Here is a 16480-nt window from a genome sequence, read left to right on the forward strand (position 1 = left end):
TGTGCCTGCGCTTGATCGCGAGTGGCTACCAGAGCGCCGATCCCACCGGCCACATCCCCTATAAATCCACACATCCCCATCCCTGCTCCGGTTCACCCACAGAGACCGTAAACCCACCGGTCGCTGTCACCAATGTGCCGCCGCTGTGGGTCACCACCATTCATGGTGTTTCCATCAGGGCAATGCCAATGTACACCCCTCTCCGTGCCAGGAGTGGGAAGCGGCAGTGGTGCAAGGGGGAAAACGGCGACAGGCGGCAGCACTAGGAGGAGAACATGGCGGGAGGCGGCAGCTCCGTGAGGAGAAAAGGGCGGGAAGCAGCAATGGCGTGAGGAGAGCAGGGTCAGAGGCAGGATCACCATGAGGAGAACGTGGCGGGAGGCGGCAGCACCGTGAGGTGGAAAGGGCGGCAAGGGGCAGTGGCATGAGGAGAACATGGCGGAGGGCAGCAGCTCCCTGAGGAGAACATGGGGTGAGGCAGCAGCGGCGTGAGGGGAAAAGGGAGGGAAGTGGCAGCACCATGAGGGGGAAAAGGGTGGGAAGGGGCAGTGGCATGAGGAGAACATGGCGGGAGGCAGCAGCGGCGTGAGGGGAAAAGGGAGGGAAGTGGCAGCACCATGAGGGGGAAAAGGGTGGGAAGGGGCAGTGGTGTGAGGAGAACATGGCGGGAGGCGGCAGCACCGTGAGGTGAAAAGGGTGGGAAGGGGCAGTGGTGTGAGGAGAACATGGCGGGAGGCGGCAGCACCGTGAGGTGAAAAGGGCGGGAAGGGGCAGCTCCACGAGGGGGAAAAGGGCGTGAAGCAGCAGTGGTGTGAGGAGAGCAGAGCCAGAGACAGCAGCTTCGTGAGGAGAACATGGCGGGAGGCGGCAGCTCCATGAGGTGAACAGGGCAGGAAGGGGCAGCGGTGTTAGGGAGAAAAGGGCAGGAAAGTGGCAGCACCGTGAGGAGAACATGGCGGGAGGCGGCAGGTCTGTGAGGAGAACATGGCGGGAGGCGGCAGGTCTGTGAGGAGAACATGGGGTGAGGTGTCAGCGGCGTTTGGGTAAAAGGACGGGAAGTGGCGGCTCCGTGAGGAGAACATGGCGGGGGGCGGCAGCTCCATGAGGGGAAAAGAGCGGGAAGCGGCGGCTCCGTAAGGAGAGCAGGGTCGGAGGCGGCCTCCCCGTCAGGAGAACATGGCGGGGGGCGGCAGCTCCGTGAGGGGAAAAGAGCGGGAAGCGGCGGCTCCGTAAGGAGAGCAGGGTCGGAGGCGGCCTCCCCGTCAGGAGAACATGGCGGGAGGCAGTGGCTCGAGGGACAATGTCCTTCACGGTCGCTGGAGGGCGCCGGTCGGTGCCGCCGCTGCCATTCCCTCCCTCTCTCCCTCCCTCCCTGGCCGAGCGCGGTGAGGCAGCGGCTGCCCGGCCATGGCGGCCCCGTCCCCCTCAGGGCTGAGTCGGGGGAGGCTCTGGTGCTCGGTCCGTGAGGAGCAGCCGGGTTTCTGTGGTGAAAGTGACTCTCCAAAACGTGGAAAGTCAGTTTTCAAAGTTGGGAAAGCCGTCAGGGCGCGGTCTGAGTTTTAAGCTAAAAGAGGGCAGATTCAGCCTAGATAGAAGAAGACATTTTTACGCTGGGGGTGGTGAGACCTTGGCCCAGGTTGCCCAGAGAGGTGGGAGATGCCCCATCCTTGGAAACATCCCAGTTTGGACGGGGCTGTGGGAGACCTGGTCTGGGTGGAGATGGGACGAGATGGACTTTTATTACGGTTTGAAGAACCTGCAGCAATTTATTGTCATTTAGACAGTTATTCTTTCACCCCATGACCCCTCCCCACCCAGGAACGGGGAAAAAACAAGGAAACCCAAGGGTTGAAATAGAATTAACAGAATAAGTTCAAGTAATTAACATTAATAATACTAAAGAACCAGTATTGATCCCAATATTAATATAAAATACATGAGGACTATACTCAGCCCATTCTATCATAGGAGGCTGTTCACTCCCAGCAGTGGACAGCAAATGTGGGACACTGCGAGTGCGGCGGCTTCGAAGGAAGGGAAGGGCTCGGGGGTTCGGCACTGGGGCGAGAAATTCCCAGGATCGCAGCCGTCGTGGAAGAAAAAAAACTCCCGAGCAAACTTTCTAATTTATATTGACTGTGCCGTTCGTGGTATGAAATAAGCCTGTTGGCAGCTTGGGTCAGGTGCCCGGGTCTCGCTCCTCCTCATCCTCGCACCTGGCGAGCTTGAAAACACCAAAACCTCAAAACCTGCATGCCATAGCTGGCTATAAAGTAAATATTTTCACAAATCCAGACACTAGAGTCTTCTAAAAATCCAGTTTTCCCAAGCGTTAGAAGAGACATTACTGAAAGAGAAATTAATCCTGTGTCGCTCAAACCAGGACACCTTTAAAGGTCCCTTCCAACCCTAAACCGTTCTATGATCTTCCCCAAGCTGCCGTGTCCCAAACGCGGTTACAGGCGCTTAAAAACTGAGCCAAGAAGATAATGCTTGGCCAGGCTGGTGTTTAGGCCTCGTGAAAAACACTGACCCAAGGAGACGGCGCTGTCGCTCTGTTCCGTTCTGACTGTTCTGCCCCTCTCTCGGAGCTGCCTTCGCTTCCCCCCATCCTTCTGCCTTTCGGCGGGGGGAAAAGCGAGTCATTGGCTGGCTTTGTGTAGGCTGGATGTGGGTGCTGTTGGAGGGGGGGGTCTCTTCAGCATCTCCGATGCATGTGGTAACCAAAAGCTCTTCCACTGTGGCAGGTGTGGTCTCCAGGCAAAAAGGGAGCGTTTGCCTTTCTGCATGGCTCCACGGGCAGCTTGGCGAGGCAAGTGGGAGTCTCCCTGTTGAACCTTAGGAAGTCCTGGCCCAAGGAGGGACCCGACACATGGAAACAGGGAGTGAGGAGGAGCAAAACCTCGTGTGTGGGCCAGAAGGTGGCAGCGTGATGGGGAGGCGGCCTTGGTTCCAGTGGGTCTGGGTGGAAATGAGTTTTTGGGGAGCTTCCGAGAGCCACGGGTACGATCAGGCTCCCTCGAAACGCAGGGAGCTCTGCTGGGTGCTGTGACAGAGGATGGATTGGTAAAGAAGCCATCGGGACCTGGTGACTCCTGACGTGCCAGCGCTCACCACGCGCTGATTTGCCAGAGATATTTCCAGCTTCGGAGCGGACTCGGGCCTGTCCTTGGTCGGGGGTGGTACCGCCCCGAGCAGGGCGTGGGGAGGGAGAAGGTGCCTGGAGCTGCTCCATGCCCCTTGCAGTCAGGGCAAAGTGCTGCCCGAGTCCAAAGGGCCTAGACTGGTCCCGGTGCACGCCAGGACTGCCGCCCCACCCCGCTTCGCAGCATCACGTTCCTGCGCCCGGCACGGCTGTGTCAGTGGGATGGGGTGGGCTTTGGTGGGGGGGCCCTAGGGCCAGGAACGCCGAAAGGTGCTTCTCCTGCGTGGGGTAAATCTGCTCCTGGGCACCAGTCTGTGGGGTTGGGGACAGCTCCTACCGTGGCATCCTGCTTGTCCTGCTCTGCTCTGGGGTGGGAGCCCAGACCCAGATCAAGGTCAAGGGTGGGGGGAGATGAGTCTTTTCTCTTGCCCACCCTACCCTCACATGCTCCTGCTTCCCACAGTGGTCCTGGTGGTAGTAAAAAGGCATGTTTGAGTCTTTTGGGAGTGTTTCGGTCTCTCTCCCTCTCTGGGCATTGTCTTACTGTCCCTGGGGGGGCGTCATTCCAGAGCAGTGCCGCCTGCTGGGAAGCCACTCTCTGGAGGAAGGGGGTGAGGGCACTTTCCTGCTCGCTCGGCTCTGCCACTGTCTGGGCTCAGGTCTTCCCTCGCCCCTGGTAACTGGTGACATGGCAGCCCTGGGGGAGGAGAGAACCTTCTCTTGGAAATCCCCTTACGCCATTCGCACCCGTTTCCCCCCTTCCCCTGAGCTCTCAAGGCAGTGGAGGGGAGCCCTGGCGTGGGGCTGGGGGCGGGAGGGGTGACCCAAATATGGACCACCTCATCCGAGGGGGCTGCATGCCTGCGGCACAACGGACAGGAGCACTGGCCCCCGCCTGGCTGGTGACGGTGTCCTGAGTCTCCCGTTCGGACAGCTCTGGCACAGCTGGAGGCTGGAGCTGGCGCAGGTCTCGAGGGAGCTGAGTCCCCGTGGGCCACTGCCCGATGAAAGGGGACCACCCCTGTGCCCAAGGCGGGGCTGTGGCCGCTTGGCTTGATGTGGCAGCGATCCATTCCTGGCCTCAGGCCCCAGTGCTGCAGGGTTTGACGTCTGCGGGGTGAGGTGACTCTGTCTTGCCGGCTGGACCCCTCCACCCCCGCTTTCCCACACCCACAGAGACAGGGGATTTCCACCCAAGCCAGTGTCCCCCGCCATGGGGCACGCCAGCGTTTCGGGGAAAGGGCCCTGCCTGCTCTCCCTGCCCTGCAGTAACCTCAGCCCAACCAGTCAACAGGCAGCACTGGGCCACGTCACCAGTCTCCGGCAGACTCCAGGCAGCTGAGGTCCTGGTCCCAGCATCTGCTGCAAGGACCTGCCTGCTCCAGCCAGGCATTGCTGCGTCAGGACACCTGGGTTCCTCTGGCAGCTGGGGGGTGGGAGCTGGGGCTCAGCCAGAAGACACCCCCCCTTCCCGAGCAGCCCTGTGCTAGCTTCAGATCCCCCAAGCCCGGGGTGGTGAGCAGCAGCCAGTTTTGGCACCTGTCTTTTAGGATGTGCCCCTGTTGGGCTCTGGGTCTGTGTGGCCGAGGCAGGAGTCCCTGGACACCTCCAGGACACCCCCAGTGCTGCCTGCAAGTTCTGCAGGACCATGTCCACTTTCCAAATCGAGTCCTTTTCTCCCTCCTTCCCCTCTGGCATCTCATGTCGGGACTACGAGTGTCCTCCTGAGGTCGAGGGTGCTTGTTGTACCTCTGCCAGAGGGGAGGACAAGCCTCTACATCCCCAGCGGCAGCCAAACCCCTCTGCTCCGGCTGCATCCCCAGGGCTGATCCCCCTCAGCGTGTGGGTCGTGGGTAGATGCATCCATGGTGGGGGCCAGCCCCAGATCTACCCTGGAGGGACAGCGGCTTCTGTCTGATCACCGCTGTGCAAGCAATGCCAGGGGTGGGGGCTTGGCTGTTTACTTTTTTTGTCTTGGAATTGTTTATCTCCAGGTATTTTTCATTCAGTCCCTGGAGCGAGAGCTCTGCTTCCCAGTAAACCCCAGGCTGGACCCACCTGCGGCCGTGCTCCCTTCCAGCGTTTCCCACCAGGGGCTCAGAGGGACCCCTCTGGTATCCCCACGCGACCCCGGCATGCCACCCACATGCGAGGCAGGCGGGTTTTACATCCTCCCCGCCCGCACGTCATCCACTTTCTATTCCAGCCGCATCTTCCCCTTCTGCCCCCAGCCAGGAGGGAAGCAGGCCCCGAGCCACCGCGCTGCCTCGTCTGCATTGCCGCTCCCAGGAGGGATTTGCTTCTTGTCCAGGGGTTTCCTCAGGGCCTTCCTTCTCCTCTACAGCCCCATGGCAACAGCGGTTTTGCCAGTTTGTGTCCCCACCTCAGTCCCCGGGCATGGGGCTCGTGCATGTGGGGCTCGGTGCGTCCCTGACCTGTGGGCTCAGGCCCCATTGCGGGCACAACCCAGAGCTCCAGCGCCAAAGGCCTCCAGACCCACAGAGCCTGCGGAGACCCCGCCGTCGCCACCCCATGTGCACAAGCCTCGTGCGCAGACCCCATGCACCCGGACGGTGATGGGGAGGGAAAGGGGAACCAGGACAGGCCCTGCCAGAGACTTCCCAAGCAGGGCTGCGGTGTCACCAGTTACCAGGCAAAGCTGCTACTGGGAGAACTGGTCTGGCTGAGGGCATGATCCAGCTTTGCTTCTCCATGCCCCAGCTAATGGCTCTCAGGGGCAGCTGCAGGGTTCCCCTCCACTGCCCAGGGTACACACGCGTGTGCGTGCGTGCGTGTGTGTGCACAGCGGGTCACAGCGACCGCAGGAACTGGTCTCGTCACCTGTTCCCTCTCTGGGTCACCCCTTGGCCCCTAGCACTGCAAGGGGGTGACCCACACACCCTCACACCTGTGGGACAAACACAGCCATCCCCGGGGGGTCTCCTTGGGTGCTGGTGGACGCAGGGAGGACTCCCCTGCCTGTGGTCTGGGCCCCAGCTGGCATTGGCTCTGCCCACACCCAGTTGACCGGAGAGTCGCATGCCCTGCTGTTGTCCGTGGTGCAGCAGGATGGGTCGAGCTGTGCCGGAGTCCCTTCCTGGCCTTGCCATAAGAGTGGCTATGGGCCAACGGGCTCTGTGAGCCTCCCCGCCAGAAGCCATAAATGGGCGCCTCCCCCATGGGACTATTCTTTTGGAGGGGCAAGGATCCCACCTGCATCGGCTGGGAGAACCTGGGAGATCTGAGGTTATCTGAGGTCACCCTACCCCATCCCTCTGCCAAAGAGCTGGAACTAGATCCCTGGAGCCCTGCCCCACACCACCCCATAGATCACCCAGACGCTAAGGGGGCTTGTAGAGCTGGAGTCAGCCCCCCCCCAGCACAGTGCAGAGAATGGACTCACAGTGAGAGGGTCGCACAGCAGGATCAACCTCAACCCACTTTATTGTGGTGAGAAAGCAGCGGAGCGGGAGCAGAGGGTGCAGGACAGTGCGCCGAGGGGGAGCTGTGGGGCAGGGCACCCCTCCCCTCCCTTCAGGGGGTTGTGGGGCAGACCCCGCATCTGGGCTGGGAGGAGGCGCTGCGTCCCCAACGGGAGATGGCTGTGGGGCCAGGGGCTGTGGGACAGGCAGACCCAATGTGGCGCAGTGTGGGCTGCGTGCTGGGACCAGCGCAGGCCCCTGGGCTCTGCAGGAATTGCCCTGCTGTGGGGACAGGCCCTTGCCACATCTGGCTCTGGAGCCGTCTCCAGCACATCTGCATGTGGTACACATGGGAGAAGGGGGTGCCGATGAGGTGGGGCAGGGATATGGGGCACCGGGGTGAGCAGATCCCACCAGGCTGAGGCGAGGACTGGCTGAGGGTGCAGATGGTCCGGCTGGGGGGAGACAGGGAGCCCCGGGCTTTGCCCCCTCACAAGGGGTCCCGCTGGTTGCGGGCGCTGTTCATCTTCATGGCCTTGATGATGAGGATGGTGCCCACGATGATGCCCACGATGCCCACGGCCAGGCCCAGGGCGCACACCAGGGTCTCGGTGCTCTCGGAGGCGGGGAGGGGCAGCTGGGGCTCTGCGGAGGGGTGAGGGTGGGTGAGGACGGGGCGCTGAGCCCCCCTCGCTGCCTGCAAGGGGAGAGGACCCAGGTGTCCGGGCCCTGGCCCAGCCCCCCTCCTCACCCCAGTGCTTCAGCAGGGGGGTGGGCAGCCCCCAGTGCTCCACGCGGCAGTCATAGTAGTCCCCGCGGGTGGGGATGAAGGGCAGGTAGGAGAACTTGCGGAAGGAGTGGTCCTCCCGTGGGTAGAAAACGGTCTCGAGGACGCCCTCCGTCACCTCCTGCCCATTCCTCATCCACGTGATGGAGATCACGGAGGGCCAGAACTTGTCCACGTAGCAGATCAGGACGTTGGGGTCCCCCAGCTCCACGGGGTCCTCGGAGAACACCATCACCTCGGGTGGCACTGGGGACAAGGGGGAGGAGGGAGGAGTTAGTGCTGCCCTAGAGCCTGGGCTCAGCCGGGCTCTGTGGCACCCGGGGCTGGTTAGAAACAGCCCTGTTTTGCATCTCTGCCCCCCAGGGAGACCCAGCACCCCAGCTCGGCGCTGTGCCCAGGTCCCACATGTTCCAGGGGTGCAGGGCGCTGTGCACCCCGCTGCCAGCTGAGCCGCAGGCTGTGGGAGCGACGGCCCTGGCAGGATCCCCAGGGGTGAAGGCACCGGCTGTGCCGGGGCTGGGTTGTTACCAATGGTTGCCTGCGAGCGGTTGGACATTTTCATCATGATCTCCAAGTTCTGTTTGCCTATAGCCGCATTCTGCAGGGCTCCCTGCGCCTCAAAGAAGGTGTAGCTGCTGAACTCGGGCAGGCGCCAGACGGTCTCCTGCTTCTGCAGGTCCACGTGGAACACCTCATCAGCATTGAACCCCTGCAGGTATTCCCCATCCTCCTGCTGCAGTTGCTCGATCCGCTGCTGGAACTCAGCTTGGTACGTGTTCACCACTGCCAGGAGATGGGTGTTAGGGGCAGCATCGCCCACTGCCATGGGGCTGCCCCTGTGCCTTCTCCTCACTCTCCAGGGCTCCCCCCAGGGACAGCACATGGGGACAGTGAGGCACCCATGGGGACAAGAGCCTGCCTTGAGCCTCTCCCCACCACCACAGGCTCATGGGGCTGGGAGACATGGACCCCTGCAGAAGGAAGCCGCTGGCCCCCTCTTTGCCCCACCTCTGGCAAGTGTCCTCTCCGGGGCTGTTTGTCATCCTGAGGCCGGGGACAGTGATGGTCTCGCCAGGCTGTGGGACCCCCCCCGGTCCCAGACACGCTGTGGGCTGGGGTGGGGTGGGAGGTCCCAGGGCCCATCTCTGGTCAGAGGGTACCGCAGGGACCTGACCCACTGAGCCAGGGCACTGTTGGGGGGGGGGGGTGGGGGGGGGTGGGGGTGGGGGGGGTGTGGACGGGGGTGGAAGGGAGACCTGGGGAGGGGTCCCCCCCTTCCTACAGCCTGCCCTCCTGGGGGCTGCCAGGGTCCCCTCCCCACCCAGGGGTTACCCACAGCCGGGGAGGGACAGAGTGCTGCATGCAATGGGTAGCGTCTGATCTTGCCCTGGTCTTCAGAACCCATGGGTCCAGGGCACCCCAGACCCACCTCTACCCTCGCAGCCCCCACCCCATGGGTCTAGGGCACTCCAGACCCACCTCTGCCCCCAAACCCCCCACCCCACAGCCCCAGTGCCCTCACGCACCCTTGATGGCCCCCACTCCCTGCAGGGTCAGCACAGCCAGCAGCACCAGCGGGACGCCCCATCCTCCGGCCATCGCCTCTCCTGGCACGGGGCAGCGAGAGTGGGAGCAGGTGAGGGTGTTGCTCCTGGGCCGGGGAGCTGAGTGCTGGGAGCCCCGTTCCCGGGGGACAGGGCCCCCCCCAGGAGCTTAGCCAATAGGAGGGAGCCCTGATGGTGACTCGTCTGTTCCCAGGCAGAGCAGCAGCACCAGGCACCCTGCAGAGCAGATAGTCGGAGGGACACCCCGACAGTGTCCCACCACCACAACATGGCTCGTGGGGCCCCACATCAGGGGTCTCCCTGGGGCACCGTCTCCGGGAGCCCTGGGGTTGCTCTCCCACCCCTGCGGGCATGGGCCCGATCCTGCTCCCTGCCCCGGGCTGGAGCTGGGCTGCAGCCAGGGGACAAGTGTCGGAACGAGCCCTGTGAGTCCCGGCCCTGCCTGGTGACAGGTGATGCTGCCCAGCCCCGCTGCTCACTGGTCCTCACTGGGACTCCCAGTCCTGGCACTGGGCAGGACCGGGTGATATCCTGAGCTGGCAGAGTCCAGCTCGCTTGGAGGACCTTGCACCGTTCCAGCCTCTGCTGTGAGCAGCGATGGAGACCGGCCGTGTGGTGGGAGCTGGGGCCGTGCTGGTGGCACTGGTGGTGCTGGGAGCCCACCCGTCTGGTGGCAAGGAGACGTCAGGTGAGCTCCGAGCCACGGTGTGGGGAGGTGCTGGGTGCAGGAGGGGGATCAGACCCCTTAGTGCAGATTGGGGTGGAACGGGGTGCAGGAGGATGCTGTGAAGGGAGGAGATGGGTGGAAAAGGGGGAGTGGGACGGTGTAGAGGGGGTGTCCCATGGCATCCTCTAGCCTCCCGCAGCCCTTGGGCACTGGTGTAGAACTCCTGGGGGCAGCTGGGGAGGGGGAGTCACGGAAGCAGCCCTGACCTCCCCCATGTCTGCACGAGCAGGGTATTTCCAGCGCCAGTTTAAGGGTGACTGTTACTTCACCAATGGTACCGAGCGGGTGAGGTTTCTGGAGAGGCAGGTCTACAACCGGGAGCAGTACGTGCACTTTGACAGTGAGGTGGGGTACTACGTGGCTGACAATCTCCTGGGCGAGCCTGTTGCCAAATACTTCAACAGCCAGCCAGACATCCTGGAGCAGAAACGGGCTGCTGTGGACACGTTCTGCCGGCACAACTACGGGGTGTGGACCCCTTTCGCCGTGGAGAGGAGAGGTGAGTGTGTGGCAGAACATTTCCTGTGGGGATGGGCACAAGCCAAGCCCCGGGCAGTCCCTGCGCCCTTCCACGAGAACGCGAGTCGTGTGTAGCACGTCCTGTGTGGGGAGCAGAGGGAGAGCCCTGGGCCGGGCTGGGTGGTCCCTGTGCTCCCCCAGCCCCTCCCAGTCCCCTCTCTGTCTCCCCCAGTTCAGCCCAAAGTGAGGGTCTCCCCCATGCAGTCGAGCTCCCTGCCCCAGACCGACAGGCTGGTTTGCGCCGTGACGGGGTTTTACCCTGCGGAGATTGAGGTGAAGTGGTTGAAGAACGGGCAGGAGGAGACGGAGCACGTGGTGTCCACGGAGGTGATGCAGAACGGAGACTGGACCTACCAGGTGCTGGTGATGCTGGAAACCACCCCGCAGCGCGGGGACACCTACATGTGCCAGGTGGAGCACGTCAGCCTGCAGCACCCCGTCACTCAGCACTGGGGTAAGGCCCTGCCCTGTGTGGCCCCTGGGGGGTGGGGAGGGGGCCGGGGCCCCCCAGCCCTCACCCCGCGCTCTCGTCCCCGCAGGGCTGCAGTCGGACGGCGGCAGGAGCAAGATGCTGACGGGGGTGGGGGGCTTCGTGCTGGGGCTCATCTTCCTGGCGCTGGGGCTCTTCCTCTACATGCGCAAGAAGGTGAGGGGCTGGGAGACTTGGGGGGGGGGTCTCCCTCGGGGGGGGTCCCTGTCCCTGCTCCAACCCTGACCTTGTCTCTCTGTGTTCCAGGGCGCCGCCTTCCCCAGGCTGCAGGTACCGTTCGTCTCCCCCCACCCTGCTGCACTTTCCCTGCGTGGGCTGGTCCCCCCTTGCTCCCAGGGGCAGCGTGTCCGTACGGCGTGTGTCCCCCTCTACCGCCGGAACGGAGCCCTGGGGACACACCATCCCCCAATCCCGGTGCTCACCCCCTCTTCTCTTTCCACAGGGCTCCTGAATGAAGTCCTGCCCCTGCGGATCTGGTCCGCCGCCGCCCGTCCTCTGCCCCCTGGCCTCACGTCTGCCCCGCACGGCCCTGTCCCGGAGCCCCACATCTCCCCACTGACCCCCGGGGTCACCCCCTCCTTCCCAGCCCTGCCCAGCTTCGCTGTCACTGCTCTGCAGCCCCGGGGTGCCCAGGGCTTGGTGAGGGTGGCCCTCGGCCGCTCCGGCTCAGCCTAATAAAGTGTCCCGGTACCCTCCAGCCCTGGTTGTTTGAGGACAGTGGGGCAGGGGTGGGTCACTCCCTTCCCCGGGGAGGTGGGTCCATGACAGGGCTCCATCCTAGGTGGGGACCAGACGCTCTTGGTGGCCTGGGGCTGCCACCGTGTGGGGACACTGCGAGGGGAAGCCAACCCCTCGTCCCATGGCAGGGGGGTGGGCCGCAGAGCTTGCGTCCAGTCGCCTGCGGGATGGATCAGGGACAGGGGGTCAAGGGTCCCCTCACCGGCCCTGCTTGGTGGCCCCGTGTCCCCCTCCCACTGCTCGACCCCGCGGTGGTAGGCTGGGGTAGGGAGCGGGACCCCAAGGCGGGGTACAACCCATCCAGCCCTGGCCACCTCCTGCAGTGCCCCCGCCGTGGGACGCTGCCCTGCACCCCAATATGGCACCCACCACACTCCGCAAGGACCCAGGCGTCCTATCCCCTTCTGTGGCCACTGGTCCCTCCCCAATGCCCCCAACCCTGTCAGCCCCACAGACCGCCTCCCAGTTGCCCTGTTCCCCCTCCCACTGTATCAGCAGGATGAGCAGGGTGCAGAGGAAGCGGTGACAGAGAGATTCAGTGGTGGCCGGCCGTCCCCAACCACCTTTACTGCTGCTGGAAGCTCCCCAGAACCTGGGACGCCAGAGCCCTGGTCAGCGGGGTGCCCACAGGGCACGGCAGGGGGGCAGCGGTGGGGTGGAGCGGGGCTGGGGGGCTCGGCGCAGGGATGTGGGGGGCAGGGCTGGGGCATGGGGCACAGCATAGGGTGCAGGGCTCAGGGTGGGACCGTGGAGCATGGAGCTGGCAGGAGGGGTGCGTGGCTCGGCCGTGGCGATGGAGCTGGGACGTGAGGGCGGGGGCTGGCAGGGGGCGCAGGGCTGGGAGGGCCCCCTGGGGTTCTGCCCCCTCACAAGGGGTCCCGCTGGTTGCGGGCGCTGTTCATCTTCATGGCCTTGATGATGAGGATGGTGCCCACGATGATGCCCACGATGCCCACGGCCAGGCCCAGGGCGCACACCAGGGTCTCGGTGCTCTCGGAGGCGGGGAGGGGCAGCTGGGGCTCTGCGGAGGGGTGAGGGTGGGTGAGGACGGGGCGCTGAGCCCCCCTCGCTGCCTGCAAGGGGAGGGGACCCAGGTGTCTGGGCCCTGGCCCAGCCCCCCTCCTCACCCCAGTGCTTCAGCAGGGGGTTGGGCAGCCCCCAGTGCTCCACGCGGCAGTCGTAGTAGTCCCCGCGGGTGGGGATGAAGGGCAGGTAGGAGAACTTGTGGAAGGAGTGGTCCTCCCGTGGGTAGAAAACGGTCTCGAGGACGCTGTCCATCACCTCCTGCCCGTTCCTCAGCCACGTGATGGAGATCACAGAGGGCCAGAACTTGTCCACGTAGCAGATCAGGACGTTGGGGTCCCCCAGCTCCACTCGGTGTTTTGGGAACACCATCACCTCGGGTGGCACTGGGGACAAGGGAGAGGAGGGAGGAGTTAGCGCTGCCCTAGAGCCTGGGCTCAGGCGGGCCTTGCGGTGCCTGGGGCTAGTTAGAAAAAGACCCATTTTGCATCTCTGCCCCCCAGGGAGACCCCACACCCTGGCTCGGGGCTGTGCCCGGGCTGCACATGCTCCAAGGGTGCAGGGCACTGGGCACCCCGCGGCTGGCTGGGCCACAGGCTGTGGGAGCGACAGCCCTGGCAGGATCCCCAGGGGTGAAGGCACCGGCCGTGCCGGGGCTGGGTTGTTACCAATGGTTGCCTGCGAGCGGTTGGACCTTTCCATCATGATCTCCAAGTTCTGTTTGCCTATAGCCGCATTCTGCAGGGCTCCCTGCGCCTCAAAGGCGGCGAAGCTCCCGAACTCGGGCAGACGCCAGACGGTCTCCTGCTTCTGCAGGTCCACGTGGAACACCTCATCAGCGTTGAACGTCTGCAGGAATTGCCCATCCTCCTGCTGCAGCGGCTCCATCCGCTGCTGGAACTCAGCATGGTGGTACGTGTTCATCACTGCCAGGAGATGGGTGTTAGGGGCAGCATCGCCCACTGCCATGGGGCTGCCCCTGTGCCTTCTCCTCACTCTCCAGGGCTCCTCCCAGGGACAGCACATGGGGACAGAGAGGCACCCATGGGAACAAGAGTCTGCCTTGAGCCTCTCCCCACCACCACAGGCTCGTGGGGCTGGGAGACATGGACCCCGGCAGAAGGAAGCCGCTGGCCCCCTCTTTGCCCCACCTCTGGCAAGTGTCCTCTCCGGGGCTGTTTGTCATCCTGAGGCCGGGGACAGTGACGGTCTCGCCAGGCTGTGGGACCCCGCCCTGGTCCCAGACATGCTGCAGGGTGGGGTGGGGGGTCCCAGGGTCCATCTCTGGTCGCTAGGGCCCGCAGGGCACTTGGGAGGGGTAGAAGGGGGTCGAAGGGAGACCTGGGGAGGGGTCCCCCCGCTTCCTACAGCCTGCCCTCCTGGGGGGTGCCGGGGTCCCCTCCCCACCCAGGGGTTACCCACAGCCGGGGAGGGACAGAATGCTGCATGCAATGGGCAGCATCTGATCTTGCCCTGGTCTTCAGAACCCATGGGTCCAGGGCACCCCAGACCCACCTCTACCCTCGCAGCCCCCACCCCATGGGTCCAGGGCACTCCAGACCCACCTCTGCCCCCAAACCCCCCACCCCACAGCCCCAGTGCCCTCACGCACCCTTGATGGACCCCGCTCCCTGCAGGGTCAGCACAGCCAGCAGCACCAGCGGGACGCCCCGTCCTCCGGCCATCGCCTCTCCTGGCACCGGGCAGCGAGAGCGGGAGCAGGCGAGGGTGTTGCTCCTGGGCCAGGGAGCTGAGTGCTGGGGGCCCCGTTCCCGGGGGACAGGGCCCCCCCCAGGAGCTTAGCCAATAGGAGGGAGCCCTGATGGTGACTCGTCTGTTCCCAGGCAGAGCAGCAGCATCGGGTACCCTGCAGAGCAGACAGACAGAGGGACGCCTGGACAGGGTCCCACCACCACAACACAGCTTGTGGGGCCCCACATCAGGGGTCTCCCTGGGGCGCAGTCTCTGGGAGCCCTGGGGTCGCTCTCCCATCCCTGTGGGCCAGGCCCGATCCTGCTCCCTGCCCTGGGCTGGAGCTGGGCTGCAGCCAGGGGAGAAGTGTCGGAACGAGCCCTGTGAGTCCCGGCCCTGCCTGGTGACGGGTGATGCTGCCCAGCCCCGCTGCTCACTGGTCCTCACTGGGACTCCCAGTCCTGGCACTGGGCAGGACCGGGTGATATCCCGAACTGGCAGAGTCCGGCTCGCTCAGGAGTCCCTGCACTGTTCCAGGCTTTGCTGTGAGCAGCGATGGAGACCGGCCGTGTGGTGGGAGCTGGGGCCGTGCTGGTGGCACTGGTGGTGCTGGGAGCCCACCCGTCTGGTGGCAAGGAGACGTCAGGTGAGCTCTGAGCCGTGGTGTGGGGAGGTGCTGGGTGCAGTTGGGGGCTCAGACCCCTTAGGGTGGATCGGGGTGGAACGGGGTGCAGGAGGATGCTGTGAAGGAAGGAGATGGGTGGAAAAGGGGGAGCGGGACAGTGTAGAGAGGGGTGACCCATGGCATCGTCTAGCCTCCCCCAGCCCTTGGGGGCAGCTGGGGAGGGGGAGTCACGGAAGCAGCCCTCACCTCCCCCATGTCTGCACGAGCAGGGTATTTCCAGTTCCAGTTTAAGGGTGACTGTTACTTCACCAATGGTACCGAGCGGGTGAGGCTTGTGACGAGGTACATCTACAACCGGGAGCAGTACGTGCACTTTGACAGCGAGGTGGGGTACTATGTGGCTGACAATCTCTTGGGGAAGCCTTCTGCCAAATACTTCAACAGCCAGCCCGACTTCCTGGAGCAGACACGGGCTGAGGTGGACACGTACTGCCGGCACAACTACGGGGTGGCGACCCCTTTCGCCGTGGAGAGGAGAGGTGAGTGTGTGGCAGAACATTTCCTGGGGGGACAGGCACAAGCCAAGCCCCGGGCAGTCCCTGCGCCCTTCCATGTGAACGCGAGTCGTGTGTAGCACGTCCTGCGTGGGGAGCAGAGGGAGAGCCCTGGGCCGGGCTGGGTGGTCCCTGTGCTCCCTCAGCCCCTCCCCAGACCCTTCTCTCTCTCCCCCAGTTCAGCCCGAGGTGGATATCTACCCAGTGCAGTCGAGCTCCCTGCCCCAGACCGACAGGCTGGTTTGCGCCGTGATGGATTTCTACCCCGCGGAGATTGAGGTGAAGTGGTTGAAGAACGGGCAGGAGGAGACGGAGCACGTGGTGTCCACGGAGGTGATGCAGAACGGAGACTGGACCTACCAGGTGCTGGTGATGCTGGAAACCACCCCGCAGCGCGGGGACACCTACATGTGCCAGGTGGAGCACATCAGCCTGCAGCGCCCCGTCACCCAGCACTGGGGTAAGGCCCTGCCCTGTGCGGCCCCTGGTGTGGGTGGGGAGGGGGCCGGGGCCCCCCAGCCCTGACCCCGCGCTCTCGTCCCCGCAGAGCTGCAGTCGGACGGCGGCAGGAGCAAGATGCTGACGGGGGTGGGGGGCTTCGTGCTGGGGCTCATCTTCCTGGCGCTGGGGCTCTTCCTCTACATGCGCAAGAAGGTGAGGGGCTGGGAGACTTGGGGGGGGGTCTCCCTCGGGGGGGGTCCCTGTCCCTGCTCCAACCCTGACCTTGTCTCTCTGTGTTCCAGGGCGCCGCCTTCCCCAGGCTGCAGGTAATGTTCCTTCATCCATCTCCCCCTGGATCCACCCCCCACCCCCCCATCCCACCGCGGCTGCTGATTTCTCCCCTTTTCACCCCCCCAGGGCTCCTGAGATCTCTCCAGTCCCCCCGGAGCTGCTCCATCACCGCCCGTCCTTCAACCCCCAGCACCGGTCCCAGTGCCCCCGCCTTCTCTAGGGGCTCCCCACATTCTCCCCCTAACGCCCCCCCCCCGCACCCCCACCCCCGCTTTGGGGTCCCTGCTTAATAAACACGCAGCGAAAGCCGGGCTGGGGTGTCCTGTGATTGGGGTGGGGGGGCTGGCAGCACCCTCCTCCTGCCACTATGGGACTGGGGGGGGGGTGATGGGGACACAAGCTGAGATCAGTGTCCCCTGCCACAAGCCAAGTGGCCAAGGGGTGGCAGGGTGCAGGGAGCA

The 16480-nt window shown here is 64.4% G+C and overlaps 4 protein-coding genes across 4 annotated transcripts; 2 read left to right on the forward strand and 2 right to left on the reverse strand.

Moving 5' to 3' along the window:
* Positions 1–6571: 6571 nt before the first annotated feature.
* LOC128901686 (HLA class II histocompatibility antigen, DR alpha chain-like) lies at positions 6572–9048 on the reverse strand. The gene is made up of 4 exons (XM_054183827.1): positions 8881–9048; positions 7883–8137; positions 7319–7600; positions 6572–7212 (listed from the first exon to the last, which is right to left on the reverse strand). The coding sequence occupies exons 1-4, from the start codon at positions 8951–8953 to the stop codon at positions 7058–7060; spliced, it is 765 nt and encodes a 254-aa protein (XP_054039802.1). The 5' UTR covers positions 8954–9048; the 3' UTR covers positions 6572–7057.
* Positions 9049–9423: 375 nt separating this feature from the next.
* LOC128901683 (class II histocompatibility antigen, B-L beta chain-like) lies at positions 9424–11369 on the forward strand. Its single transcript, XM_054183824.1, has 6 exons — positions 9424–9607; positions 9876–10145; positions 10338–10619; positions 10705–10811; positions 10902–10925; positions 11098–11369. The coding sequence occupies exons 1-6, from the start codon at positions 9517–9519 to the stop codon at positions 11104–11106; spliced, it is 783 nt and encodes a 260-aa protein (XP_054039799.1). The 5' UTR covers positions 9424–9516; the 3' UTR covers positions 11107–11369.
* Positions 11370–11941: 572 nt separating this feature from the next.
* LOC128901685 (HLA class II histocompatibility antigen, DR alpha chain-like) lies at positions 11942–14212 on the reverse strand. Its single transcript, XM_054183826.1, has 4 exons — positions 14029–14212; positions 13085–13342; positions 12521–12802; positions 11942–12414 (listed from the first exon to the last, which is right to left on the reverse strand). Exons 1-4 carry the CDS (start codon positions 14099–14101, stop codon positions 12260–12262), a joined length of 768 nt encoding a protein of 255 aa, XP_054039801.1. The 5' UTR covers positions 14102–14212; the 3' UTR covers positions 11942–12259.
* Positions 14213–14570: 358 nt separating this feature from the next.
* On the forward strand, positions 14571–16295 carry LOC128901684 (class II histocompatibility antigen, B-L beta chain-like). The gene is made up of 6 exons (XM_054183825.1): positions 14571–14754; positions 15003–15272; positions 15466–15747; positions 15835–15941; positions 16031–16054; positions 16146–16295. The coding sequence occupies exons 1-6, from the start codon at positions 14664–14666 to the stop codon at positions 16152–16154; spliced, it is 783 nt and encodes a 260-aa protein (XP_054039800.1). The 5' UTR covers positions 14571–14663; the 3' UTR covers positions 16155–16295.
* Positions 16296–16480: the final 185 nt, after the last annotated feature.

Source organism: Rissa tridactyla, chromosome 27, assembly GCF_028500815.1.
Source record: "Rissa tridactyla isolate bRisTri1 chromosome 27, bRisTri1.patW.cur.20221130, whole genome shotgun sequence".
Taxonomy (NCBI): Eukaryota; Metazoa; Chordata; class Aves; order Charadriiformes; family Laridae; genus Rissa; species Rissa tridactyla.